This window comes from Pristiophorus japonicus, chromosome 8, assembly GCF_044704955.1.
Source record: "Pristiophorus japonicus isolate sPriJap1 chromosome 8, sPriJap1.hap1, whole genome shotgun sequence".
Lineage (NCBI taxonomy): Eukaryota > Metazoa > Chordata > Chondrichthyes > Pristiophoridae > Pristiophorus > Pristiophorus japonicus.
Genome location: NC_091984.1, coordinates 72482538 through 72510247, shown reverse-complemented (window position 1 = coordinate 72510247; position 27710 = coordinate 72482538). Strand labels below are relative to the sequence as shown.

The 27710-nt window shown below is 42.3% G+C and overlaps 1 protein-coding gene across 1 annotated transcript in view; it reads left to right on the top strand.

Annotated features, from left to right (window-relative positions):
* patj (PATJ crumbs cell polarity complex component) overlaps positions 1-27710 on the top strand; it is a 446032-nt gene that overhangs the window by 251520 nt on the left and 166802 nt on the right. The window contains exon 26 of the mRNA XM_070888230.1: positions 23469-23665. Coding sequence (XP_070744331.1) covers positions 23469-23665 — 197 coding nt within the window. The remainder of the gene's footprint in view (positions 1-23468; positions 23666-27710) is intronic.

Below are 27710 nucleotides of genomic sequence, written 5' to 3'. Positions count from 1 at the left end.
CCAACAATTGGCCTCTGTGCTTAGCTGGAACAAAAGCAAGCAACACAGACTGAGAGAGCCCACACTCCGAGAGAATAATAAGGCAGTACTGCACCACCACCAGTTCCAGATGATCTCCAGGAGACTAGAAAAAGAAAAAAAAAACAAGAACAAAAAAGAAAATACAGAAAAATAGGTGAGCGAGAGCACGAATAGGAAAAAAAATGTGCCAAATACCACTGTTATGGTGGACTGACGGTACAGTATGGCCCATATTTTCACAGCAATGGTCATGGGAACTGTATTTTCATTAGTTGCATTGCTGTGATGTTCAGTAAGACAGAATTCTACATACTTAGAATCTTTCTCTACAGACATTGCTGCTTCCTGAAATTTCCAAGTATATGAATTGGTGATTCTATTGATAATTGATCTTCAGGCTGGACAGTGCGAGATCCTAATTTCAAGACTCCAACCAAAAGCAGCAGAGTCAGTAGGCCTGGGTGCATAGTATGATCATATAAAAGTTTATCTGAGCTGAGACATCTCCATCAATATTACTATATTCTGAGTTTTCATCTCCATTTGGACAGTTTACAAAAATACAACTGTGTTTTTACAGGAGTGGGGAAGTTTGCTGTGCTCTATTTTAATTTTTTTTACATCAAAATTGAAATGATAAATTCAGAAGTTTATGCCAATTGCACCTGCTGCGGTTCACAGAAAGAGCAAATCACGTTGTCCCAGTCCCCCTGCCCTCTCCAAGTATCCTTTACAAAATGTATTTTTCAAATATTTATCCATTTCCCTTTTAAAAGCTCTAATTATTTTGTTTCCAGTACTACTTCTCGTAGGGCATTCCATGCCAAAAGAACACTCTGCACTCTTTCAGTGATGATCCTACATTTATGCCCTCTAGTTACTGACTCACCAACTAGTGGAAATTGTTTTTCCAACAGTCATCAAATCTTTTCTGTCTTAAAGATCCTCTAGCAAGCTTCTCTCGGTTCCCCTGAGCACCAGCTTATAGTATTACAAACTGTTCATCAAGGAAATTAATGCCTTCATGTGAGTGATATCAGTAATAACAGGACAGCATACTCAATTTAAAGCCAACAGACTACCGCCAACGTTTGTGCGATTGATGACATTTTCTGCTTTCAATTATATTTGTTTGCAGTGTGAGATGATGCTTCAAATCTGTATTTCCCCATGTTGATAGCTCTACTAAATAGTTCAACATTACAAGTGCAAAGGAATCTTATTAAATTCAACAGGCAAAATAAAATTGTGTTTTAACCAAGCTTACATGTATCAGGGCAGTTGGGTGAGCCCTTACTAAAATAGAGATCCCCATAGTGAACTATTGTGGTAATGCAACTACTGATGTAAAGAATACATGGGTCATGTGGTAAAGTCACACGACAGTTTCTGTGTTAAGAAACATCTTGTAGTGTGCTTATTAGTGATGTCGTAAGGATATATAACATTGGTGACGAGAATAGTATAATTGGAGTCCTTAGCTGAAATTTTTGTTGGTGGATGATCCAGTCAACCAACAGAGACTTTGAGAGATTGTTTGTTTTGCAGAACAGCTAAAAATCTAACATAAATTACAAGCACGCTTGGCTGAACTGTTGACATTGCCAGAGTCCAGATTGCTGCACCTATGGGAATAATAGAGCGCTTGGGTGAGTTCCATCGCGATTGAGAGACATTCGGAGCATATGTGGAGCAGCTCGACATGTTTCTCACCGCGAATAGTATCATCGAAGTCCCCAATGATGAAAACCATAACTGGGTGGTTTCAGAAAAAGAATGGTCTGTTTTCTTGACTGAAACAGGCCCCGAGGTGTGTGAAACCCTGAAAAATGTGCTTGTTCCTGTCAAGCCAAAGGACATGCCACAGACGGCGATTCAGTACTGCAGTCCTGAGCCCCTGGAAATTGCTGAAAGTTATAATTTTGGAACATGAAATCAATTGAATGACGAGGGTATCAGTGAGTACATTGTAGCCTTAAAAAAGCTATCCATTCACTATCATTTCGGAAACTTTCAAGACCGAGCATTGCGTGACCACTTGGTTTGTGGGATGAAAAATGAAGCAATCAAAAGAAAATTGTTGACAACATCTAACTTGACTTTTGATTTAACTTTTCCGACAGCTGTGTCGATGGATATGGCCGACCAATACTCCCAAGAATTTTGCGCTATTTCCAGTCATCAGACAACCGACATGAATCGCCTGAAGGTTAAAAGTAAAATGCAATAGGGAACCAAGGCCTCAGCAACTGGCGCATTGAAGTCATGCTATCGATGTCTGGGACAACACATTGCTCAAAGCTGTCCCTATGTAAAGACGAGTGTTTCTTTTGCAAGAAAACTGGGCATCTTGCTAGGGGGGGCCGACTGAAGAGTAAACCGATGTTCAGTGCTAGAAGTAGAAATCGCCAAAGACTACATAACATTGAAGAGAAGCAACAAAATGAGGAGGTTCTGGAGATGCACATCAGGAGGATGAGGGTATCTAAACGGTTCGCAAAGTATCGTCATCCAAGTAGACTTTGCAGGAACCAGGATACCCATAGAAATCAACACTGGTGCATCCATGAGCATAGTACTGGAATTGCTATATCTCGCCAAGTTGCGTGATTTTCGACTGGAGAAATTGAAGATAGAGCTGCGAGGCTACTCAGGAGAGCAAATTCCTGTTGTAGGTTGTATCGCCATACCAGTGAAATACAAGGATCTGTTTCAGAGCTTGCCTCTGACAGCCATGGCAGGAGACAAGCCTGCCTTAATAGATAGAAATTGGTTGGGATCACTGAAGCTGGATTGGAATGAGATTTTTCATGTGGAAATGAAATTTGCATTGAAAGATGATGTCATCAAGCAGCATCCGAAGGTGTTCCGTAAAACAGGCAGTCCGATCCAAGACTTCAAGGTGTTTGTCAGAGTGAAGAAGGACGCTAGATCAGTTTACTGCAAGCCATGTCCTGCATCATACGCACTTGAGGAGAAAGTTGAGCAAGAAATCAAAACTCTAGAATCTGAGCACGTTATCTCTAAGGTAGATCTAAGTAATTAGGCTACACCCATTGTTGTTGGACCTAAGTCAGCTGGTAATGCTGATGCTATATCCAGGTTGCCATCCCCATCACAAGTTACACCCAATAGGGAAGAAGTGTTCTCTTTTTCATACATTGATGAACTGCCAGTCACAGCTGAAGAGATTGGTAGAGCAACCAAGCATGACCCAGTTATGTCAAAGGTGTATGATTACATTGCAAATGGCCGGCCAAACCAGGTATCAGAGGTACATATTAATCCATACTTTATTCGTAGAAATGGATTGTCAGTGGATAAGGACTGTATCATATGAGGTGCAAGAATAATTATCTCAAATAAGTTCAGGTCCAAATTGCACCAGGGAATGTGCTTGACCAAGAGTTTGGCACACAGTTATTTATGGTGGCCAGGTTTAGTTAAAGATATAGAGTACATTGTTAATCAGTGTACAACATGTCAATCGGTAAGCAAGAAACCACCATCAGTACCATTACAGCCATGGAAATGGCCTCCCAGTGTGTGGCAAAGGTTACGTACAGATTTTGCTGAGCTCGGAGAACAATTTTCATAGTGATAGTCAATCGAAGTGGGTAGAGGTGTTTCCGATGCAGAAAATAACAAGTAAAACACTAGACAATTTGCGAAGATTGTTTTCTTCATATGGCCTCCCAGAAGAAATTGTTTCTGATAATGGGCCGCAAATTTGTTCCTAAGAATTTGCACAGTTTATGAGCAGAAATGATGTGAAACATACCAAAGTTCCACCTGCTTTAAATGCTGCAGCAGAGCGCATAGTACAAATTGTAAAACATGACCTCTTCAAGCAAATGTTGGATCCAAATCCAAGGAAACAGCAGTTGTCATTGGACCACAAATTGGCAAAATTTCTAATTACTCATCATAATACTCCTCATATAACTACTGGTGGAATACTAGCAGAGTTGTTTCTCAAACAACACCTACGAACCAGGTTTTCATTAAAGCCAAACTTGGCACAGTCAGTAGAAGAAAAACAATTAAGATAGAAAGAGAATCATGATGATAGAGGTAGAGTAAGAGAGAGAAGTGTGAGATTGAATCAGAAGATGAGGGTGAAGAACCATCACAATAAATGGTTAAAGTGGTTACCAAGAAGAGTAGTGAAGATATGTGGCCCTCGCACATATTTGGTCAAGATGTTTGATCATAATTACGTTTTTCACATATTTTATCTACAAATGTGGAGGGAGTTAAAAGTTGGAATGATTCGATTATTTCTGATAGTCTTGTTACAAGAGTACCAGTAGCAAATCCAACATGAGATGTATTAGAAACAAATCCAAGAGAAGGTCAGAATTTACGTACTAGTTCTAGTTAGGCAGACAAACAGTTTGAAATTGTAGAGTCAAAATGTAGATCAAGGGTTGCCCTTGGAGAAAAACTCTCCTCAGGCTCAGCCTACAATGAGTCTAAGTTTGACACCAAGATTTGAAAGTTCTGTTCAAGCGCGAAGTTATACTCTTCAAAACAGAAAACTAGTGGTTAAGTTTGATTTGTAAATATGGAAACATGCGTCCATATCTTTTATTTATAACCATGCAAGTTATGTACAATTATTTTGTTTATGATTACTTCTTCAATAAGGAAGGAGAAGCATATTAGAGCTCCCCCTAACGGACTACTGCTCCACCTATTGGGCGCGGGGGGGGGGGGGGTGGCGGCGGGGTGGATAAAGGAAAAAGTAAATTTAAAAGCAGCAAGAGAATTGTCAAGGCTCTTGAACACAGAGTTTTGGGTAAAGATAGGCAGAGTGGATCAGGAAGGGGCAGAGAGAGTAACAAAGGACATCATTGACTAAGGTGACATCAGAGAAAAATGGAAATAAGTCAATGGTAAAGGCACGATATCTGAATGCATGAAGCATTCACGACAAAATAGATGAATTAATAGCGCAGATAGAAATGAATAGGTTTGATCTAATAGCCATTACGGAAACATGGTTGCAAAGTGGCCTCAGGTTGGGAACTAAATCACCTGCAACGGCTTCTTTTCCCATCCCCGCAGCATAACTAACACTATCTTATTTCCACCTCTGTAACATCGCCCGTCTCCGCCCTTGCCTCAGCTTATCTGCTGCTGAAGCCCTCATCCATGCGTTTGTTACCTCAAGACTTGACTATTCCAATGATTCCTGGTTGGCCTCCCACATTCTACCCTACGTAAACTAGAGGTGATCCAAAACTCAACTGCCTGTGTCCTAACTCTCACTAAGTCCCGCTCACCCATCACCCCTGTGCTCGCTGACCTACATTGGCTTCCGGTTAAGCAACGCCTCGATTTCAAAATTCTCATCCTTATTTTCAACTCCTTCCATGGCCGCGCCCCTCCCTATCTCTGCAATCTCCTCCTGAGATGTCTGCGCTCTTCTAATTCTGCCATCTTGAGTGTCCCTGATTATAATCGCTCAAACATTGGTGCCGTGCCTTCTGTTTCCTTGGCCACAAGCTCTGGAACTCCCTGCCTAAACCTCTCTCTCATCCTTCAGGACACTCCTTAAAACATACCTCTTTGCACTAATTTCTAATTGTGTGGCTCGGTGTCAAATTTTTAATCTCATAATACTCCTGTTGAGCGCCTTGGAATGTTTCACTATTAAAGTCGCTATTTAAATACAAATTGTGTTGTAAATGTTCCAGGCTACTTCACTTTTAGAAGAGATAGGCAAAATCGAAAAGGAGGAGGGATATCCCTGATAAAGGGTGGGATAAAGACGGTCGAGAGAAAGGATTAGCTCTGATACTCGAAGTAGAATCAGCATGGGTCGAACTAAGAAACAGCAAGGGGGAGAAAACATTGGTGGGAGTCTATAGGCCCCCAAACAGTAGTTGTAATGTAGAGCAGTGTAAAGGGGGGGAGGAACTTAAAACAATCACAATCACTAAGGAGGTGGTACTCAGTAAGATAATAGGACTCAAGGCAGATAAATCCCTTGGACCTGATGGCTTGTATCCTAGGGTCTTAAGAGAAGTAGCGACAGGGATAGCGGATGCATTGGTTGTAATTTAACAAAATTCCCTGGATTCTGGGGAAGTCACTGCAGATTGGAAAACTGCAAATGTAACACCCCGATTTAATAAAAGGAGACAGACGAAAAGCAGGAAACTATAGACTAGCTAGTCTAACATCTGTGGCTGGGAAAATGTTGGAGTCCATTATTAAAGAAGCAGTAGCAGGACATTTGGAAAAGCAATAATTCGGTCAGGCAGCGTCAGCATGAATTTATCAAGGGGAAGTTATGTTTGAAAAATTTGCTGGAATTCTTTGAGGATGTAACGAACAGGGTGGATAAAGGGAAACTAGTGGATGTGGTGTATTTGTACTTCCAGAAGGCATTTGACAAAGTGCCATGTAAAAGGTTACTGCACAAGATAAAAGTTCACGGGGTTGGGGGTAATATATTAGCATGGATAGAGGATTGGCGAACTAACCGAAAATAGAGAGTTGGGATAAATGGTTAATTCTCTGGTTGGCAATCAGTAACGAGTGGGGTGCCTCAGGGATCAGTGCTGAGACCACAACTATTTACAATCTATATTAACGACTTGGAAGAAAGGACAGAGTGTAACGTAGCCAAGTTTGCTGACGATACAAAGAAGGGAAGAAAACATAGAAAATAGGTGCAGGAGTAGGCCATTTGGCCCTTCGAGCCTGCACCACCATTCAATAAGATCATGGCTGATCATTCACCTCAGTACCTCTTTCCTGCTTTCTCTCTATACCCCTTGATCCCTTTAGTCGTAAGGGCCATATCTAACTCCCTCTTGAATATAGCCAATGAACTGGCATCAACAACGCTTTGCGGTAGAGAATTCCACAGGTTAACAACTCTGAGTGAAGAAGTTTCTCCTCATCTCAGTCCGAAATGGCCTACCTCTTATCCTAAGACTGTGTCCCCTGGTTCTGGACTTTCCCATCATCGGGAACATTCTTCCCGCATCTAACCTGTCCAGTCCTGTCAGAATCTTGTAAGTTGCTATGAGATCCCCTCTCATCCTTCTAAACTCCAGTGTATAAAGGCCCAGTTGATCCAGTCTCTCCTCATATGTCAGTCCTGCCATCCCGGGAATCAGTCTGGTGAACCTTCGCTACACTCCCTCAATAGCAAGAACATCCTTCCTCAGATTAGGAGACCAAAACTGAACACACTATTCCAGGTGAGGCCTCACCAAGGCCCTGTACAGCTGCAGTAAGACCTCTCTGCTCCTATTCTCAAATCCCCGAGCTATGAAGGCCAACATACCATTTGCCGCATTCACCACCTGCTGTACCTGCATGCCAACTTTCAATGACTGATGAACCATGACACCCAGGTCTCGTTGCACCGCCCCCTTTCCTAATCTGCCGCCATTCAGATAATATTCTGCCTTCGTGTTTTTGCCCCCAAAGTGGATAACCTTACATTTATCCACTGTATCTGCCATGCATTTTCCCCCACTCATTTAACCTGTCCAAGTCACCCTGCAGCCTTTTAGCATCGTCCTCACAACTCTCACTGCCACCCAGTTTAGTGTCATCTGACATCTTGGAGATATTACACTCAATTCCTTCATCTAAATCATTAATGTATATTGTAAAGAGCTGGGGTCCCAGCACTGAGCCCTGCGACACTCCACTAGTCACTGCCTGCTATTCTGAAAAGGACCCGTTTATCCCGACTCTCTGCTTCCTGTCTGCCAACCAGTTCTCTATCCACGTCAGTACATTAGCCCCAATACCATGTGCTTTGATTTTGCACACCAATCTCTTGTGTGGGACCTTGTCAAAAGCCTTTTGAAAGTCCAAATACACCACATCCCTTGTTTCTCCCTTGTCCACTCTACTCGTCACATCCTCAAAAAATTCCAGAAGATTTGTCATGCATGATTTCCCTTTCATAAATCCATGCTGACTTGGACCGATCCTGTCACTGCTTTCCAAATGGGCTGCTATTTCATCTTTAATAATTGATTCCAACATTTTCCCCACTACTGATGTCAGGCTAACCAGTCCATAATTACCTGTTTTATCTCTCCCTCCTTTTTTTAAACAGTGGTGTTACATCAGCTACCGTCCAGTCCATAGGAACTGATCCAGACTTGATAGAATGTTGGAAAATGATCATCAATGCATCCACTATTTCTAAGGCCACTTCCTTAAGTACTCTGGGATGCAGACTATCAGGCCCCAGGGATTTATCGGCCTTCAATCCCATCAATTTCTCTAACACAATTTCCCGCTTTATAAGGATATCCTTCCGTTCCTCCTCCTCACCACACCCTCGGTCCCCTAGTATTTCCGGAAGGTTATTTGTGTCTTCCTTCGTGAAAACAGAACCAAAGTATTTGTTTAACTGGTCCGCCATTTCTTTGTTCCCCATTATAAATTCACCTGAATCTGACTGCAAGGGACCTACGTTTGTTTTTCCCTAATCTTTTTCTCTTCACATATCTGTAGAAGCTTTTGCAGTCTGTTTTTATGTTCCCAGCAAGCTTCCTCTCATACTCTATTTTCCCCTCCTAATTAAACCCTTTGTCCTCCTCTGCTGTATTACAAAATTCTTCCAGTCCTCAGGTTTGCTGCTTTTTCTGGCCAATTTATGTGCCTCTTCCTTGGATTTAACACTATCTTTAATTTCCCTTGTTAGCCACGGTTGAGCCACCTTCCCCGTTTTATTTTTACTCCAGACAGGGATGTACAATTGTTGAAGATCATCCATGTGATCTTTAAATGTTTGCCATTGCCTATCCACCGTCAACCCTTCTAGCCAATTAACGTCTCATACCATCGAAGTTACCTTTACCCAAGTTTAGGACCCTAGTCTCTGAATTAACTGTGCCACTCTCCATCTTAATAAAGAATTCTATCATATTATGGTCACTCTTCCCCAAGCGGCCTTGCACAACAAGATTGTTAATTCGTCCTTTCTCATTGCACATCACCCAGTCTAGGATGGCCAGCCCTCTAGTTGGTTCCTCAACATATTGGTCTAGCAAACCATCCCTAATACACTCCAGGAACAACAACTCCACCGCATTGCTATCAGTTTGGTTAGCCCAATCAATATGCAGATTAAAGTCACCCATGGTAACTGCTGTACCTTTATTGCATGCATCCCTAATTTCTTGTTTGATGCTGTCCCCATCCTCAATACTACTGTTTGGTGGTCTGTACACCACTCCCACTAGCGTTTTCTGCCCTTTGGTATTCTGTAGCTCCACCCATACAGAATCCACATCATCCGAACTAATGTCCTTCCTTACTATTGCATTACTTTCCTGTTGAACCAGCAACGCCACCCCACCTCCTTTTCCTTTCTGACTATCCTTCCGAAATGTTGAATACCCCTGGATGTTGAATTCCCAGCCTTGGTCACCCTAGAGCCATGTCTCCGTGATGCCAATTACATCATTTCCATTAACTGCTATCTGCGCAGTTAATTTGTCCACTTTATTCCGAATACTCCTCGCATTGAGGCACAGAGCCTTCAGGCTTTCTTTTAAACAGCCTTTGCCCCATTAGGATTTTGCTGTAATGTGGCCCTTTTTGTTTTTTGCCTTGGGTTTCTCTGCCCTCCACTTTTACTTTTCTTCTTTCTAGCTTTTGCTTCTGCCCCCATTCTACTTCCCTCTCTCTCCCTGATTAGGTTCCCATCCCCCTGCCATATTAGTTTAACCCCTCCCCAGCAGCACTAGCAAACACTCTCCTTAGGACATTGGTTCTGGTCCTGCCCAGGTGCAGACTGTCCGGTTTGTGCTGATCCCACCTCCCCCAGAACCGTTTCCAATTTCCCAGGAATTTGAATCCCTCCCTTCTGCACCAGTCCTCAAGCCACGTTATCATCTGAGCAATCCTGCGATTCCTACTCTGACTAGCACTGGTAGCAATCCTGAGATTACTACTTTTGAGGTCCTACTTTTAAATTTAGTTCCTAGCTCCCTAAATTCATCTTGTCGGACCTCATCCTGTTTTTTACCTATATAGTTGGTACCTATATGCACCATGACAACTGGCTGTTTACCCTCGCCCTTCAAAATGTCCTGCACCCGCTCCAAGAGATCCTTGACCCTTGCACCAGGGAGGCAACATGCCATCCTGGAGTCTTGGTTGCGGCCGCAGAAACCTCTGTCTATTCCCCAAACAATCGAATCCCCTATCACTATAGCTTTCCCACTCTTTTTCCTGCCCTCCTGTGTAGCAGAGCCACCCACGGTGCCATGGACTTGGCTGCTGTTGCCCTCCCCTGATGAGTCATCCCCCTCAACAGTACCCAAAGCGGTGTATCTGTTTTGCAGAGGGATGACCGCAGGGGACCCCTGCACTACCTTCCTTCCACTGCTCTTCCTGTTGGTCACCCATCCCCTATCTGGCTGTCTAACGTTTACCTGTGGTACGACCAACTCACTAAAAGTGCTATTCACGTCATTCTCAGCATCGTGGATGCTCCAGAGTGAATCCACCCGCAGCTCCAGTGCCGCAACGTGGTGTCAGTAGCTGCAGCCGGATACACTTCCCACATATGTCGTCATCAGGGACACGAGAAGCGTCCCTGACTTCCCACATAGTACAGAAGGAGCATAACATGTGTGTGAGCTCTCCTGCCATGACTTAACCCATAGATTAACTTAATTTAGGAACAATAATGCTAAAGGTTACTTACTGATAAAGAAAAGAAAAAGAATAACTACTCACCAATCACTTACCCCCTTGGCTGTGACGTCACCTTTCGATTTTTTTTCCTACTTTTTTGCCTTCTCTCCCTGCTGCAGCTGCACCAGCTGGCTTTTATAGGTCGCTCCAACGTCCCTGAACCTCTTGCTGTGACGTCACACTTCGTTTTCTTTTCCTCCCAGGTCAGGGAGTTAGCACTGGTGGGGAAAACAAGACAAAGCAACACCTCCTGCTCCCACTTGCCCGAACTCTCCCACTTGCTCGAACTCTTACCTTTTCTCTAAAGCGGCCTTTAGAGAAGAGTGACCATAATATGATATAATTTTACATCGAGTTTGAAAATGATTTTGTCAAATCCGAAACTAGGGTCTTAAATCTAAACAAAGCAAACTGCGTAGGTATGAGGGGCGAGTTGGCTAAAGTAGATTGGGAAATTGCATTACAAGGTATGACGGTAGGCAAGCAATGGATAGCATTTAAAGAATTAATACATAATTTACAACAAATACATATTCCTTTAAGGCACAAAAACCCCACAGGAAAAGTGGTGCAACTGTGGCTACCAAGAGAAGTTAAAGATAGTATTAGATCGATGGAAGAGACTTATAATGTTGCCAAAAAGAGTAGTAAGCCTAAGGTTTGGGAGGATTTTAGAATTCAGCAAAGGAGGACCAAAAAATTGATAAAGAAATGGAAAATAGAATGAGAGTAATCTACCAAGCAACATAAAATCAGACTATAAAAGCTTCTATAGGTATGTAAAAAGGAAAAGATTAATGAAAGTAAATGTGGGTCCCTTACAGGCTGAGACAGGAGAAATTATAATGGGGAATAAGGAAATGGCAGGGAAATTAAACACATACTTTGTGCTGTCTTCATGGAAGAGGATGCAAAAACCTTGCTGGAAATAGTGTAGAACCAAGGGTCTCGTGAAAATGAGAAACTGAAAGAAATTAGTATTAGTTTAAAATAAAAGTACTGGAGAAATTAATGGGACTGAAAACAGATAAATCTGGATTGGATGGCCGACATCCTAGGGTTTTGAAAGAGGTGGTTATCGAGATAGTGGATGCATTATTCCAAAATTTCATAGATTCTAGAATAGTTCCCACGGATTGGAAGGTAGCAAATGTAATCCCACTATTTAAGAAAAGATGGAGAGAGAAAACAAGGAACTACAGATCAGTTAGCCTGACATCGGCAGTAGTAGGGAAAATGCTACAATCTATTATTAAGGACGTGGTAACAGGGCACTTAGAAAATAATAATAGGATTTGGCAGAATAAACACTGATTTATAAGAACATAAGAATTAGGAACAGGAGTAGGCCATCTAGCCCCTCGAGCCTGTTCCGCCATTCAACAAGATCATGACTGATCTGGCCATGGACTCAGCTCCACTTACCCGCCCGCTCCCCATAACCCTTAATTCCTTTATTGGTTAAAGATCTATCTATCTGTGATTTGAATACATTCAATGAGCTAGCCTCAACTGCTTCCTTGGGCAGAGAATTCCACAGATTCACAACCCTCTGGGAGAAAAAATTCCTTCTCAGCTCGGTTTTAAATTGGCTCCCCCGTATTTTGGGCTGTGCCCCCTAGTTCTAGTCTCCCCGACCAGTGGAAACAACCTCTCTGCCTCTATTTTGTCTATCCCTTTCATTATTTTAAATGTTTCTATAAGATCACCCCTCATCCTTCTGAACTCCAACGAGTAAAGACCCAGTCTACTCAATCTTTCATCATAAGGTAACCCCCTCATCTCCGGAATCAGCCTAGTGAATCGTCTCTGTACCCCCTCCAAAGCTAGTGTATCCTTCCTTAAGTAAGGTGACCAAAACTGCACACAGTACTCCAGGTGCGGCCTCACCAATAACCTGTACAGTTGCAGCAGGACCTCCCTGCTTTTGTACTCCATCCCTCTCGCAATGAAGGCCAACATTCCATTCGCCTTCCTGATTACCTGCTGCACCTGCAAACTAACTTTTTGGGATTCATGCACAACGACCCCCAGGTCCCTCTGCACCACAGCATGTTGTAATTTCTCCCCATTCAAATAATATTCCCTTTTACTGTTTTTTTTTTTCCCAAGGTGGATGACCTCACATTTTCCGACATTGTATTCCATCTGCCAAACCTTAGCCCATTCGCTTAACCTATCTAAATCTCTGCAGCCTCTCTGTGTCCTCTACACAACCCACTTTCCCACTAATCTTTGTGTCATCTGCAAATTTTGTTACACTACACTCTGTCCCCTCTTCCAGGTAATCTATGTATATTGTAAACAATTGTGGTCCCAGCACCGATCCCTGTGGCACACCACTAACCACCGATTTCCAACCCGAAAAGGACCCATTTATCCCGACTCTCTGCTTTCTGTTAGCCAGCCAATTCTCGATCCATGCTAATACATTTCCTCTGACTCCGCGTACCTTTATCTTCTGCAGTAACCTTTTGTGTGGCACCTTATCAAATGCCTTTTGGAAATCTAAATACGCCACATTCACCGGTACACCTCTATCCACCATGCTCGTTATATCCTCAAAGAATTCCAGTAAATTAGTTAAACATGATTTTCCCTTCATGAATCCATGTTGCGTCTGCTTGATTGCACTATTCCTATCTAGATGTCCCGCTATTTCTACCTTAATGATAGCTTCAAGCATTTTCCCCACTACAGATGTTAAACTAACCGGCCTATAGTTACCTGCCTTTTGTCTGCCCCCTTTTTTAAACAGAGGCGTTACATTAGCTGCTTTCCAATCCGCTGGTACCTCCCCAGAGTCCAGAGAATTTTAGTAGATTATAACGAATGCATCTGCTATAACTTCTGCCATCTCTTTTAATACCCTGGGATGCATTTCATCAGGACCAGGGGACTTGTCTACCTTGAGTCCCATTAGCCTGTCCAGCACTATCTCCCTAGTGATCGTGATTATCTCAAGGTCCTCCCTTCCCACATTCCTGTGACCAGCAATTTTTGGCATGGTTTTTGTGTCTTCCACTGTGAAGACCGAAACAAAATAATTGTTTAAGGTCTCAGCCATTTCCACATTTCCCATTATTAAATCCCCCTTCTCATCTTCTAAGGGACCAACATTTACTTTAGTCAGTCTTTTCCGTTTTATATATCGGTAAAAGTTTTTACGATCTGTTTTTATGTTTTGCGCAAGTTTACTTTCGTAATCTATCTTTCCTTTCTTTATTGCTTTCTTAGTCATTCTTTGCTGTAGTTTAAAATTTTCCCAATCTTCTAGTTTCCCACTAACTTTGGCCACCTTATAAGCATTGTTTTTTTAATTTGATACTCTCCTTTATTTCCTTGGTTATCCATGGCTGGTTATCCCTTCTTTTACCGCCCTTTTTCACGAATATATTTTTGTTGAGCACTATGAAAGAGCTCCTTGAAAGTCCTCCACTGTTCCTCAGTTGTGCCACCGTTTAGTCTGTGTTCCCAGTCTACTTTAGCTAACTCTGTCCTCGTCCCACTGTAGTCCACTTTGTTTAAGCATAGTACGCTCATTTGAGACACTACTTCCTCACCCTCAATCTGTATTACAAATTCAACCATACTGTGATCATTCATTCCGAGAGGATCTTTTAGTAGGAGATCGTTTATTATTCCTGTCTCATTACAGAGGACCAGATCTAAGATAGCTTGCTCCCTTGTAGGTTCTGTAACATACTGTTCTAAGAAACAATCCCGTATGCATTCTATGTATTCCTCCTCAAGGCTACCCCGTGCGATTTGATTTGACCAATCGATATGTAGTTTAAAATCCCCCATGATTACTGCCGTTCCTTTTTCACATGCCTCCATTATTCCCTTGATTATTGTCCGCCCCACCGTGAAGTTATTATTTGGGGGCCTATAAACTACGCCCACCAGTGACTTTTTCCCCTTACTATCTCTAATCTCCACCCACAATGATTCAACATTTTGTTCATTAGAGCCAATATATTCTCTCACAACTGCCCTGATATCATCCTTTATTAACAGAGCTACCCCACCTGCTTTCCCTTCTTGTCTATCTTTCCGAATTGTCAGATACCCCTGTATGTTTAATTCCCAGTCTTGGCCACCCTGCAACCACGTTTCTGTAATGGCCACCAAATCATACCCATTTGTAATGATTTGTGCCGTCATCTTATTTACTTTGTTTCAAATGCTGCGTGCTTTAGGTAGTGTGTTTTAATATTAGTTTTTCAACCATGATTTTTAGTTTTGACCCCTCCTGCAGCTCCTTTATTTTCATACATATTGTCCCTTCCTATCACTTTGTGGTTTACACTTACCCCAGTGCTACTCTGCTCTGTTGCCTCCTGCCTTTTGCATCCTTTCTTGGGGTCCTGTTCATCTGCGCTCTCACCCACTCTAACTAGCTCAGAGCCCTCTCCTGGGTTCCGAATACTCCTCGCATTGAGGCACCGAGATTTCAGGCTTGCCTTTTTATTACACTTTGACCCTTTAGAATTTTGCTATACAGTGGCCCTTTTTGTTTTTTGCCTTGGGTTTCTCTGCCCTCCACTTTTCCTCATCTCCTTTCTGTCTTTTGCTTCTGTCTCCATTTTGTTTCCCTCTGTCTCCCTGCATTGGTTCCCATCCCCCTGCCATATTAGTTTAACTCCTCCCCAACAGCACGAGCAAACACTCCCCCGAGGACATTGGTTCTGCTCCTGCCTCGGTGGAAGGGAAATCATGTTTGACGAGTTTTGAGGTTGTAACTTGCTACATAGATAAGGGCGAACCAGTGGTTGTGGTGTATTTGAATTTTCAGAAGGCATTTGATAAGGTGCCACAAGAGGTTATTAAACAAAATTAGGGCTCATGGAATTGGGGATAATAAACTAGCATGGATTGAGGATTGGTTAACATCCAGAAAACAGAGAGTAGGAATAAACTGGTCATTTTCAGGTTGGCAGGCTGTAACTAGTGGGGTACCGCAAGGATCAGTGCTTGGGCCTCAGCTATTCACAATCTATATCAATGATTTGGATGAGGGGACCAAATGTAATATATCCAAGTTTGCTGATGGTACAAAGCTAGGTGGGAATGTAAGTTGTGAGGAGGGTGTAAAGAGGCTTCAAGGGGATATAAACAGGTTAAATGAGTTGGCAAGAACATGGCAAATGGAATATAATGTGGAGAAATGTGAAGTTATCCACTTTGGTAGGAAAAATGGAAAAGCAGAGTATTTTTTAAATGGTGAGAGATTAGGAAATGTTGGTGTTCAGAGGTACTTGGGTGTCCTTGTACACGAATCACAACGTTAACATGCAGGTATAGCAAATGGTATGTTGGTCTTTATTACAAGAGGATTTGAGTGTAAGAGTAAAGACGTCTTACAACAATTATACAAGGCCCTGGTGAGACTGCACCTGGATTATTGTGTACAGTTTTGGTCTCTTTATACCCAAGAAAGAATATACTTGCCATAGAGGGAGTGCAACGAAGGTTAACCAGACTGATTCTTGGGATGGGGAGATTGTCCTATGAGGAGAGAGTGAGTAGACTCTGCTTATATTCTCTAGAGTTTAGAAGAGTGTGAGATGAGAGGTAATCTCATTGAAACGTACAAAATTTTGATAGGGCAGATCCAGGGAGGATGTTTTCCTTGGCTGGGGATTCTAGAACCAGCCGTCACAGTCGCCAAATCAGGGGTCGGCCATTTAGGACTGAGATGAGGAGAAATTTCAGTGGTGAATCATTGGAATGCTCTACTCCAGAGAGCTGTGGATGCTCAGTCGTTGAGTATATTCAGGACAGATCGATAGATTTTTGAATATTAAGGGAATCGAGGGATATGGGAATAGTGCAAGCAAGTGAAGTTGAGCTTGAAGATCAGCCATGATCTGATTGAATGGCGGAGCAGGCTCGATGAGCCAAATGGCCGCCTCCTGCTCCTATTTCTTATGTTATGTACTAATTGATTGCAGTAATTAGTGTTTTTTAATCATATTTTCAAGTGTTCAATTTAAAGTCACCTTGTGGTGCTTGGGTGCTGTAATCCAAAATTGTTTTCCAAACGTACATGGAATTTACAGCACAGGAACGGGCCATTTGGCCCAACAGGTGTTTATGCTCCACACAAGCCTCTTACCTTACTTCATCTCTCTCTCTCTATCAACATATCCATCTAATCCTTTCCCCCTCATGTAGCTTAAATGCTAATCACCTCAATCACTCCATGTGCTAGTGAGTTCCACATTCTAAATTGTTCAGGATTACAAACATCGCCACTAAAATGTGAGCAAATTAAAGCTGCCAGTTTGTTTTTCCATACCTGTTTGTTTCTAGGTTGGATAACTCGATAAAAGTTTCTGGGACCAGATGGACTACGGTCTTTTCTGGTCCTGTACTTTCCTATTCAATAGGTAAAATGACATACTGTTCCAGTTTGCTGGGTTTTAAAGTTGACATGCTGATTTTTGTCTGATTACACTTGTGTGAAGTGTCTTGGCAAGTCTTTGCCACGTTAAAGACACTATTTAAATGTAAATTGTTGTTGAAGTGCAGAAGGATGCAGTAACATTATGGCACCACTTGCTTCTTCCACTAATAATTACCTCCTTTTATTAAAAGTCTATTTGTAGAATCAAATTACATATAAACCCATCACATCAGTTAACACTGCAGTAAATATCTCACCCACTACAAAGCAAACATTCTCAATGGACAATTGTGTGGCTTTGAAGTGGATTTTTTCAGAACATAAGTTCGCCAGATAATAGCAATATATGTGATATTTTTACTTGCGCTGAGCATTTTACTTCCATTTTTAGCTATAATACCAACAAAAACTTGCATTTATATAGCAAGTTCCAGACAGGAAGCAGAGAGTCGGGATAAACTGGTCCTTTTCAGAATGGCAGGCAGTGACTAGTGGAGTGCCGCAGGGCTCAGTGCTGGGACCCCAGCTCTTTACAATATACATCAATGATTTCGATGAAGGAATTGAGTGTAATATCTCCAGGTTTGTGGATGACACTAAACTGGGTGGCGGTGTGAGCTGTGAGGAGGATGTTAAGAGGTTGCAGGGTGAGTGGGAAAATGCATAGCAGATGCAGTATAATCTGGATAAATGTGAGGTTATCCTTTTTGGGGTCAAAAACACAAAGGCAGAATATTATCTGGATGGCGGCAGATTAGGAAAAGGGGAGGTGCAACGAGATCTGGGTGTCATGGTACATCAGTCACTGAAAGTGGGCATGCAGGTACAGCAGGCGGTGAAGAAGGCAAATGGTATGTTGGCCTTCATAGCTAGGGGATTTGAGTATAGGAGCACGGAGGTCTTACTGCAGTTGTACAGGGCCTTGGTGAGGCCTTACCTGGAATATTGTGTTCAGTTTTGGTCTCCTAATCTGAGGAAGGACGTTCTTGCTATTGAGGGAGTGCAGCGAAGGTTCACCAAACTAATTCCAGCCGGGATGGCTAGACTGTCATATGAGGAGAGACTGGACCAACTCGGCCTTTATTCATTGGAGTTTCGAAGGATGAGAGGGGATTTCATAGAAACATATAAGATTCTGATGGGACTGGATAGGTTCGATGTTGGAAGAATGGTCCCGATGTTGGGGAAGTCCAGAACCAGGGGACATAGTCTTAGGATAAGGGTAGGCCATTTAGGACTGAGATGAGGAGAAACTTCTTCACTCAGAGATTTGTTAACCTATGGAATTCCCTGCCGCAGAGAGTTGTTGATGCCAGTTCATTGGATATATTCAAGAGGGAGTTAGATATGGCCCTTACGGCTAACGGGATCAGGGGGTATGGAGAGAAAGCAGGAAAGGGGTACTGAGGGAATGATCAGCCATGATCTTATTGAATGGCAGTGCAGGCTCGAAGGGCCGAGTGGGCCTACTCCTGCACCTATTTTCTATGTTTTCTATAGTGCCTTTAACATTGTAAAAGCATCCTAAAGCACTTCACAGGAGTGTTATCAAACAAAATTTGACACTGAGCCACACGGAGATATTAGGACAGGTGATCAAAAGCATGGTCGAAGAGGTAGGATTTAAGGTGCAAAAAGAGAGAAGTGGAGCAGTTTCGGGAGGGAATTCGAGAACTTGGGGCCTCGACAGCTGAAGGCACAGCTGCTAGTGGTGGGGCAATGAATATCGGGGATGCGCAAGAGGCCATGTTTGGATGAGCACAGGGATTTCAGAGGGTTGTGGGGCTGGCGGTGGTTAGAGACATTGGGAGGGGTAAGGTAATGGAGGATTTGAACACAGTGTGTGGATTTTAAAATTGAGGCATTGCCAGACTCGGAGTTAACATAGATCAGTGAGCACAGGAGTGATGGGTGAATGGGACTTGGTGCAAGTTAGGATATGGGTAACAGAGTTTGAATACGCTCAAGTTTATGGAGGGTGGAAGGTGGGAAGCTGGCCAAGAGAGTGTTGGAATAATCGAGCCTGGAAGTAACAAATACTTGGCATGGATGATGTTTGCAGCAGCAGATGAGTTGAAGCAGGGTGGAGATGAGCAACATTGTGGAGGTGGAAGTAGATGGTCTTGAGAATAAAAAGCTCAACCTCTTTTTCTCAGCTGTACTGATTTAGTCCAGCGGTAATGATTCTGATGATTTAGGTAATAAAATGAGGCCCAGCTTGGGAAAAGATCAGGTGAAAAGTCAAACGTGTGATGGAACTTTATATGGGAGAACCTGAATAGAACATTGAAAACTGTGAAGCTTTGTGAAGGGGAGAGTATATTGATGATATCTTCTAGCCAGCTTGGCTATGACAACTGCTTGGATTCTGCACACTGTCTTTCGACATCAGGCGTGTCAATTCAATAATGTTCTGATTGATCTGTTATCGCATTTAGTTCATTTTGATGCACGCAGAGCACTTTTATTATTTGGTAATGACCCTGTATACGAGAATATATTTTCACGTTTACCATTCTCTTAGTGGGGAATCATCAACAAATTAATAAAGAAAATTTGAGGAAAAGATTTTTTTTAAATAAAATCAATTATGATCTCAAACTGACATTCCAAACTGTCTACAAGTGCTGGTGCTCAAGGAAGACTGGAGCACAGCAGATGTGTGATGGAGAATTAATGATCTGGCTTCAAATAGAATCCATAGGTCCAGACCACGACATGGATTGCTGTTTAATTGTTGATGGTATTTCATTTACATCAGAATTCCTGCCCCCGCCCCTCCCCCCCTCAATTTTTCACAGGCCTTAATTTTCTAGTGTTCAAATGAGAGTTTACTGAGCCTAACAGAAATATTTAGCAATATGATATCTGAATGTCTTACACCAGTGAAAAATGGCATCTATGTAATTGCCAAATTGAGGAGTTGTGCAATCCTCTCAAATCTTTTAAGGGGTTAACATTGGCCCAAAAATTGCAGCCTCTCCGGGTGTGTATGATGTGCGCACACACCCGAAGAGGCCTCGCAAATGCCGGTTCTCGGCACGCAATGCACATGCACCGAGAACCAGCTTTTGCGATCTGTCAAAATGTCTTTTGACAAATCACGTGCATCCCTGGGAGAAGGACATTTGCGGGCGGAGATTTGGGCTATTTGCCCAACTCTTGCCCGCCGAATGTCCTTCAAACTCTTATGCCTGGTAAAAGCTGCCATATAGCCTATTTTTACCAGTGTCTAAAACATAAAAAATTAAATGTTATTTTTATATTAACAACCCTGTATATGAAGGCAAGTTTATTTTTAACACCATTAAAACATTTTTTAAATTTCAAAAAATACATTTTTCACAAACATTTAATTTAATGCAAGTTCTATTAATTAATAAGTGAAGTTTATTAAAATTTATGTTGGTGTTTTATTTGATTTTAGGGGTATTCTCATTGATTGTAATGGAAGCTCGGAGCTCCCATCACAATGAATGAGAATACTAGATTGTGATTGGTGGTCCAGGTCTACGTGATTCCAGGATACGCATACGCTCCTGGACCCATAGTCTGGACTGGGCAACTCTGCCTCGGAGTGCAATTCGATATTCCTCCGGCGCCACCATGAATTTTCGTTAAAAGATTTTCGGTTGGAGGCGTCCACCCGCAGGAAGCTCCGACCGCCATTTTCGGCCCATTAAGAAAATCAGAACGATTTTAGGGCCTTATGATGTGCAAGACCAGAAGAAACAGGTGATGTTGGTAAAATGAAGGAAGTATGGTAGACACACAGACAATATTACCAAATTGTATTTTGGTTAAGTAATAGAAATCAAAAGGTAGTGAACAATGTTTAAAATTTTGGCAGGACCATTGGAGTACCATTAGGTTCATTCCAGGTTCCTTTGCTTTTCATCATTAAAAATCCTATTAATGTTCATATTAAATGTAAAGTGTCCAGACTTTCATATGCTAGAAAGAACTTGCATTTATCTGGAGCCTTTCTAGACGTCAGGATGTCCCAAAGCACTTTACAGCCAGTTAAATACTTTTGAAGTGTAGTCACTGTTTTAATGTGGGAAATGCAGCAGCCAATTTGCATACAGCAAGCTCCCACAAACAGCAATGTGATCATGATCAGATAATCTGTTTTAATGTTATTTGAGGGATAAATATTGGTCAGGACACAGGAGAAAACGCCTTTGCTACTCTTTGAATAGTGCCATTTACGTTGACCTGAGAGGGCAGATGGGGCCTCAGTTTAATATTGCATCCAAAGGACAGTACCTCCGACAGTGCAGCAGCCCCTCAGTACTGTATTGAAATGTCAACCTAGATTATGTGCTTAAGTCTCTGAAGTGGGACTTGAACCCACAACCTTCCAGCTCAGGCGGGAATACTACCACTGAGGCACTGCTGTCACTGGGTTAAGTTACATAGAAACATAGAAAATAGGTGCAGGAGTAGGCCATTCGGCCCTTCTAGCCTGCACCGCCATTCAATGAGTTCATGGCTGAACATGCAACTTCAGTACCCCATTCCTGCTTTCTCGCCATACCCCTTGATCCCCCTAGTCGTAAGGACTTCATCTAACTTCTTTTTTAATATATTTAGTGAATTGGCCTCGACAACTTTCTGTGGTAGAGAATTCCACAGGTTCACCACTCTCTGGGTGAAGAAGTTCCTCCTCATCTCGGTCCTAAATGGCTTACCCCTTATCCTTAGACTGTGACCCCTGGTTCTGGACTTCCCCAACATTGGGAACATTCTTCCTCCATCTAACCTGTCTGAACCCATCAGAATTTTAAACAGTTTATCCAGTCTTTCTTGATAGGTCAGTCCCACCACCCGGGAATCAGTCTGGTGAACCTTCGCTGCACTCCCTCAATAGCAAGAATGTCCTTCCTCAAGTTAGGAGACCAAAACTGTACACAATACTCCAGGTGTGGCCTCACCAAGGCCCTGTACAACTGTAGCAACACCTTCCTGCCCCTGTATTCAAATCCCCTCGCTATGAAGGCCAACATGCCATTTGCTTTCTTAACCGCCTGCTGTACCTGCATGCCAACCTTCAATGACTGATGTACCATGACACCCAGGTCTCGTTGCACCTCCCCTTTTCCTAATCTGTCACCATTCAGATAATAGTTTGTCTCTCTGTTTTTACCACCAAAGTGGATAACCTCACATTTATCCACATTATACTTCATCTGCCATGCATTTGCCCACTCACCTAACCTATCCAAGTCACTCTGCAGCCTCATAGTATCCTCCTCGCAGCTCACACTGCCACCCAACTTAGTGTCATCCGCAAATTTGGAGATACTACATTTAATCCCCTCGTCTAAATCATTAATGTACAGTGTAAACAGCTGGGCCCCAGCACAGAACCTTGCGGTACCCCACTAGTCACTGCCTGCCATTCTGAAAAGTACCCATTTACTCCTACTCTTTGCTTCCTGTCTGACAACCAGTTCTCAATCCATGTCAGCACACTTACCCCCAATCCCATGTGCTTTAACTTTGCACATTAATCTCTTGTGTGGGACCTTGTCGAAAGCCTTCTTAAAATCCAAATATACCACATCAACTGGTTCTCCCTTGTCCACTCTACTGGAAACATCCTCAAAAAATTCCACATTTGTCAAGCATGATTTCCCTTTCACAAATCCATGCTGACTTGGACCTATCATGTCACCTCTTTCCAAATGCACTGCTATGACATCCTTAACAATTGATTCCATCATTTTACCCACTACTGAGGTCAGGCTGACCGGTCTATAATTCCCTGTTTTCTCTCTCCCTCCTTTTTTAAAAAGTGGTGTTATAATGGCTACCCTCCACTCCATAGGAACTGATCCAGAGTCAATGGAATGTTGGAAAATGGAAGTTGAAATGCAAGGAAAGGAATACCATTGAGAAAGATATCCAGAGAACTAATGGGTTACTAAAAATGATATTTGATCAGAAATGAAAATTCATACATTGTATTAACTGAGGGGCGATTACAAACTGAAGGTTACATCACTGAATAAGAAGCTTCAAGAAAATGATCTAGGCATAATTGTTAACTAATTAGCACCGTGCTCAGTAGCAGAATGTGCAAATGCAAAGAAGATTTGGAGAGTATAAGTAAACCAATGCAACACAATGGAAATAAAAGTCTTAATGGCACTCTGAACAGAGATGGTTATTTGGGATAGGAAACAATGTACTTTAAAAAAAAAAGTAGTCACATCAAGTCCTCAAGCAGGTTGAAGTTAGGCTTTGTCTAAATTATTTTCCTTTTTTTTTGTTCTCATTACTGCAACTAAATATTGTCTGCATCTTTCTTGACTTATACAATTCTTTTTTTTTGCAGAAAAGATCAGGCAGAAATACGGAGACCTGCCAGGAGATCTACACATCATTGAGCTTGAAAAGGATAAAAATGGTCTGGGACTCAGTCTTGCTGGCAACAAAGACAGGTCTCGTATGAGCATCTTTGTAGTTGGCATCAATCCTGATGGTTCTGCAGGGAAAGATGGGAGAATAAGGATTGGAGATGAACTTTTGGAAGTAAGAGTTATTAATAATTTTGATAATGTAGATCATATGCATCTATATCTTTCAACATGTAATGCAAGTGTAATTTACCGGCGACAAGTACTTCTGTCGAGTGCATGAAGTGAGTGCTTTTTGCTTTATTTTTTTCTCTTCAGTTGTTCCTTCTTTTCCTCCAAGTTCAGTGATCCAATTATGTAGGAAAGTGAAATTTAATCATCACATTTCGATAGTATTATTAATTAGATAATGAATTCAAAAATTTAATTTGAAAATTAGTTATTAATGCCAATCGCATCTTACAGCTGATATTTTAGAGAAATTCTACATGAATGGACTACATGAATACACATTCCCTTGACAGACTTTATTGTTGAGTTAATCATACAGTGAGAAGCACAGAATAACCATGGATTGTGGCTCATGGTGGAAGCCTTAATGACTTGGCGGGGGGCGGGGTGGGTATGAAAGACATTATATTTCCTTGAATAAAACTTGATTGTTTAACCAGGGAGCTCATGGATTTCTTTATCACGAAAATAGAGCTCAATCTGTTCAGCTGGCTCTGCTTCTTTCCCGGCTCCCCTTACTCATCAAGGCAACCCTGCAATTCTTCTCCTTTCCACTCCTCCCGCAGCACAGAATTGGCCATACCCAAAATCACAGATGGCAGTCTCTGACTATTACTGGGATGCATTATCCCTCGTCTTCCTCAGCCTCTCTGAAGCCTATGACATGGTCGACCACACCATCTTCCTCCAGCTAACGGGAGAGCGGCCCAACTCGGACAGCAACTTTTGGATATTCAGATATGAACCTCTAATTTAAAATTGTTATCCTTATGTTGAATTCCTCCATGGCCTTGCCTTTTTCTATGGTCCTTCCCAAACACTCCATTTCATTGACTCGTGTATCTCCCCTCTCCAAGTTCCCATGCTCTAGAATTTCCTCTCTAAGCCCCTCCATTGCTCCACCTCCCTCTCCTCCTTTAAGATCCTGCTCGACTCCTGGCCCCACAAAGGGAAGTTTAACATTTACCTTTTTTGCACACTCTCTTATTCAGAGCAGTTATCCCTGAGCAGGGCAACCCTGGCGAGCACCCCACTCACACGACAGTTGTTAGGTCATCCGGGTCCTATTGACATAATATGACCCTGATTTGCATACACGTACACGGCTTCTACCTGATTTAGGCTGTGTGGTTAAAATCCCAGCACAGCAGCTGGAATTTAAATTTAGTTAATTAAATAAGTTTGAAATTAAAAAGCTAGTATCAGTAATTGTGACCATGAAACTACCGGATTGTCGTAAAAACCCACCTGGTTCACTTATCCTTTTAGGTAAGGATGGCAAATTTCTTTCCCAGTCTGGTGTGTATATATAGGACTCCAGACCCACAGCAATGTGGTTGACACATAGCTGTCCTCTGAAGTGGCCGAGCAAGCCACTCAGTTGTACCAAACCGTTACGACAAAGCGGTTCAAGAAGGTGGCTCACCATCACCTTCTCGAGGGCAATTAGGGATGGGCAATAAATGCCAGCCTTGCCAGCGATGCCCGCAGCCCATCAACGAATAAATTTTTTAAAAATCTTGTGAAGCCCGGAGACTGACAGGAAAGTCATCTTCCTTCAAAAGAATTCTTAGTAATTTTCAAAGCTTCATTTGTTCAGTCGAGTCTTCGAATTATTCCAAAGGAAAGTGATTCATATATACAACACAATTGTATCTTAATTGAGAACATTTTCAAGTAGAATTACGTGAATGAAATTGATTTTTTGGTTGCCATGAAATTACTTAACATTTGACCCTGACTAATATCATTTGAATGAAAATGGAAAGAAAATTATGCAAGGATTTATTCAGACTCAGACTGTGTTCCTGAAATCGCTTTTTCATTCATCTCACAATGCCTACTAGAGGAAATGGATGCTTTTGTAAATTGAGGAAAAGGAAAATGACAGTGATTCCTGTGCAGGCCCAAGTCTTGATATACTCATTACACATTTTTGCTGAAAGTGCTTCATGTTTCAATCTCAGTGGTAGTTGAATGAAGCATAAAATATTCACTGCTGCATCAGCTTGGGTATGTTCACATTGTAAATCTCTCATAGTTGGCTGCTTACTGAATACAGAATCAGGACCACTTGATACTGACATTCACTCGTCTGAAAAATACAGTTTTTAGTGTGTTCCATAAAACAATTATCAGCCAATGGACACCCCTATAAGTTGTAGCTGAACCTAGATTTCCAGACACCAGAACATAGAAACATAGAAAATAGGTGCAGGAGTAGGCCATTCGGCCCTTCGAGCCTGCACCGCCATTCAATATGATCATGGCTGCCCATTAAACCTCAGTACCCCACCCCAGCCTTCTCTCCATACACCCGATCCCTTTAGCTGTAAGAGCCACATCTAACTAACTTTTGAATTAGACATTTTTGAATATGTCTAATGAACTGGACCCAACAACTTTGTGGCAGAAAATTCCACAGATTCACAACTCTCTGGGTGAGAAAGTTTCTCCTCATCTCGGTCCTATGTTGCTTACCCCTTATCCTTAGACTGTGTCCCCTGGTTCTGGACTTCCCCAACATCGGGAACATTCTTCCTGCATCGAACCTGTCCAGTCCGGTCAGAATTTTATAAGTTTCTATGAGATCCCCTCTTATTATTCTTCTAAATTCCAGTGAGTAGGAGCCTAGCCGATCCAGTCTTTCCTCATATGTCAGTCCTGCCATCCCGGGAATCAGTCTGGTGAACCTTCGCTGCACTCCCTCAACAGCAAGCACGTACTTCCTCAGATTAGGAGACCAAAACTGCGCACAATATTCCAGGTGAGGCCCTGTACAACTGCAGCAAGATCTCCCTGCTCCTATACTCAAATCCCTTCGCTATAAAGGCCAGCATGCTATTTGCTTTCTTTACTGCCTGCTGTACCTGCATGTCTACCTTCAATGACTGATGTACCATAACACCCAGGTCTCGTTGCACACCTCCTTTTACTAATGTGTATTAGGGATGGTTTTCTCGACCAATATGTTGAGGAGCCAACTAGAGGGCTGGCCATCCTAGACTGGGTGATGTGTAATGAGAAAGGACTAATTAGCAATCTTGCTCTGCGAGGCCCCTTGGGGAAGAGTGACCATATATGGTAGAATTCTTTATTAAGATGGATAGTAACACAGTTAATTCAGAGACTAGGGTCCTGAACTTAAGGAAAGGTAACTTCAATGGTATGAGACGTGAATTGGCTAGAATAGACTGGCGAGTGATACTTAAAGGGTTGATAGTGGATAGGCAATGGCAAACATTTGAAGATCACATGGATGAACTTCAACAATTATACATCCCTGTCTGGAGTAAAAACAAAACTGGGAAGGTGGCTCAACCATGGCTAGCAAGGGAAATTAGGGATAGTGTTAAATCCAAGGAAGAGGCACACAAATTGGCCAGAAAAAGTAGCAAACCTGAGGACTGGGAGAAATTTAGAATCCAGCAGAGGAGGACAAAGGGTTTAATTAGGAGGGGGGAAATAGAGTATGAGAGGAAGCTTGCTGGAAACATAAAAACTGACTGCAAAAGCTTATATAGATATGTGAAGAGAAAAAGATTAGTAAAGACAAACATAGGTCCCTTGCAGTCAGAATCAGGTGAATTTATAATGCGGAACAAAGAAATGGCAGACCAATTGAACAAATATTTTGGTTCTGCCTTCACTAAGGAAGACACACATAACCTTCCACAAATACTAAGGGACCGAGGGTCTAGCGAGAAGGAGGAACTGAAGAAATCCTTATTAGTCAAGAAATTGTGTTAGGGAAATTGATGGGATTGAAGGCCGATGAATCCCCAGGGCCTGATACTCTGCATCCCAAAGTACTTAAGGAAGTGGCCCTAGAAATAGTGGATGCATTGGTGATCATTTTCCAACAATCTATCGACTCTGGATCAGTTCCTATTGACCGGAGTGTAGCTAATGTAACACTACTTTTTAAAAAAGGAGGGAGAGAGAAAATGGGGAATTATAGACCGGGTAGCCTGACATCAGTGGTGGGG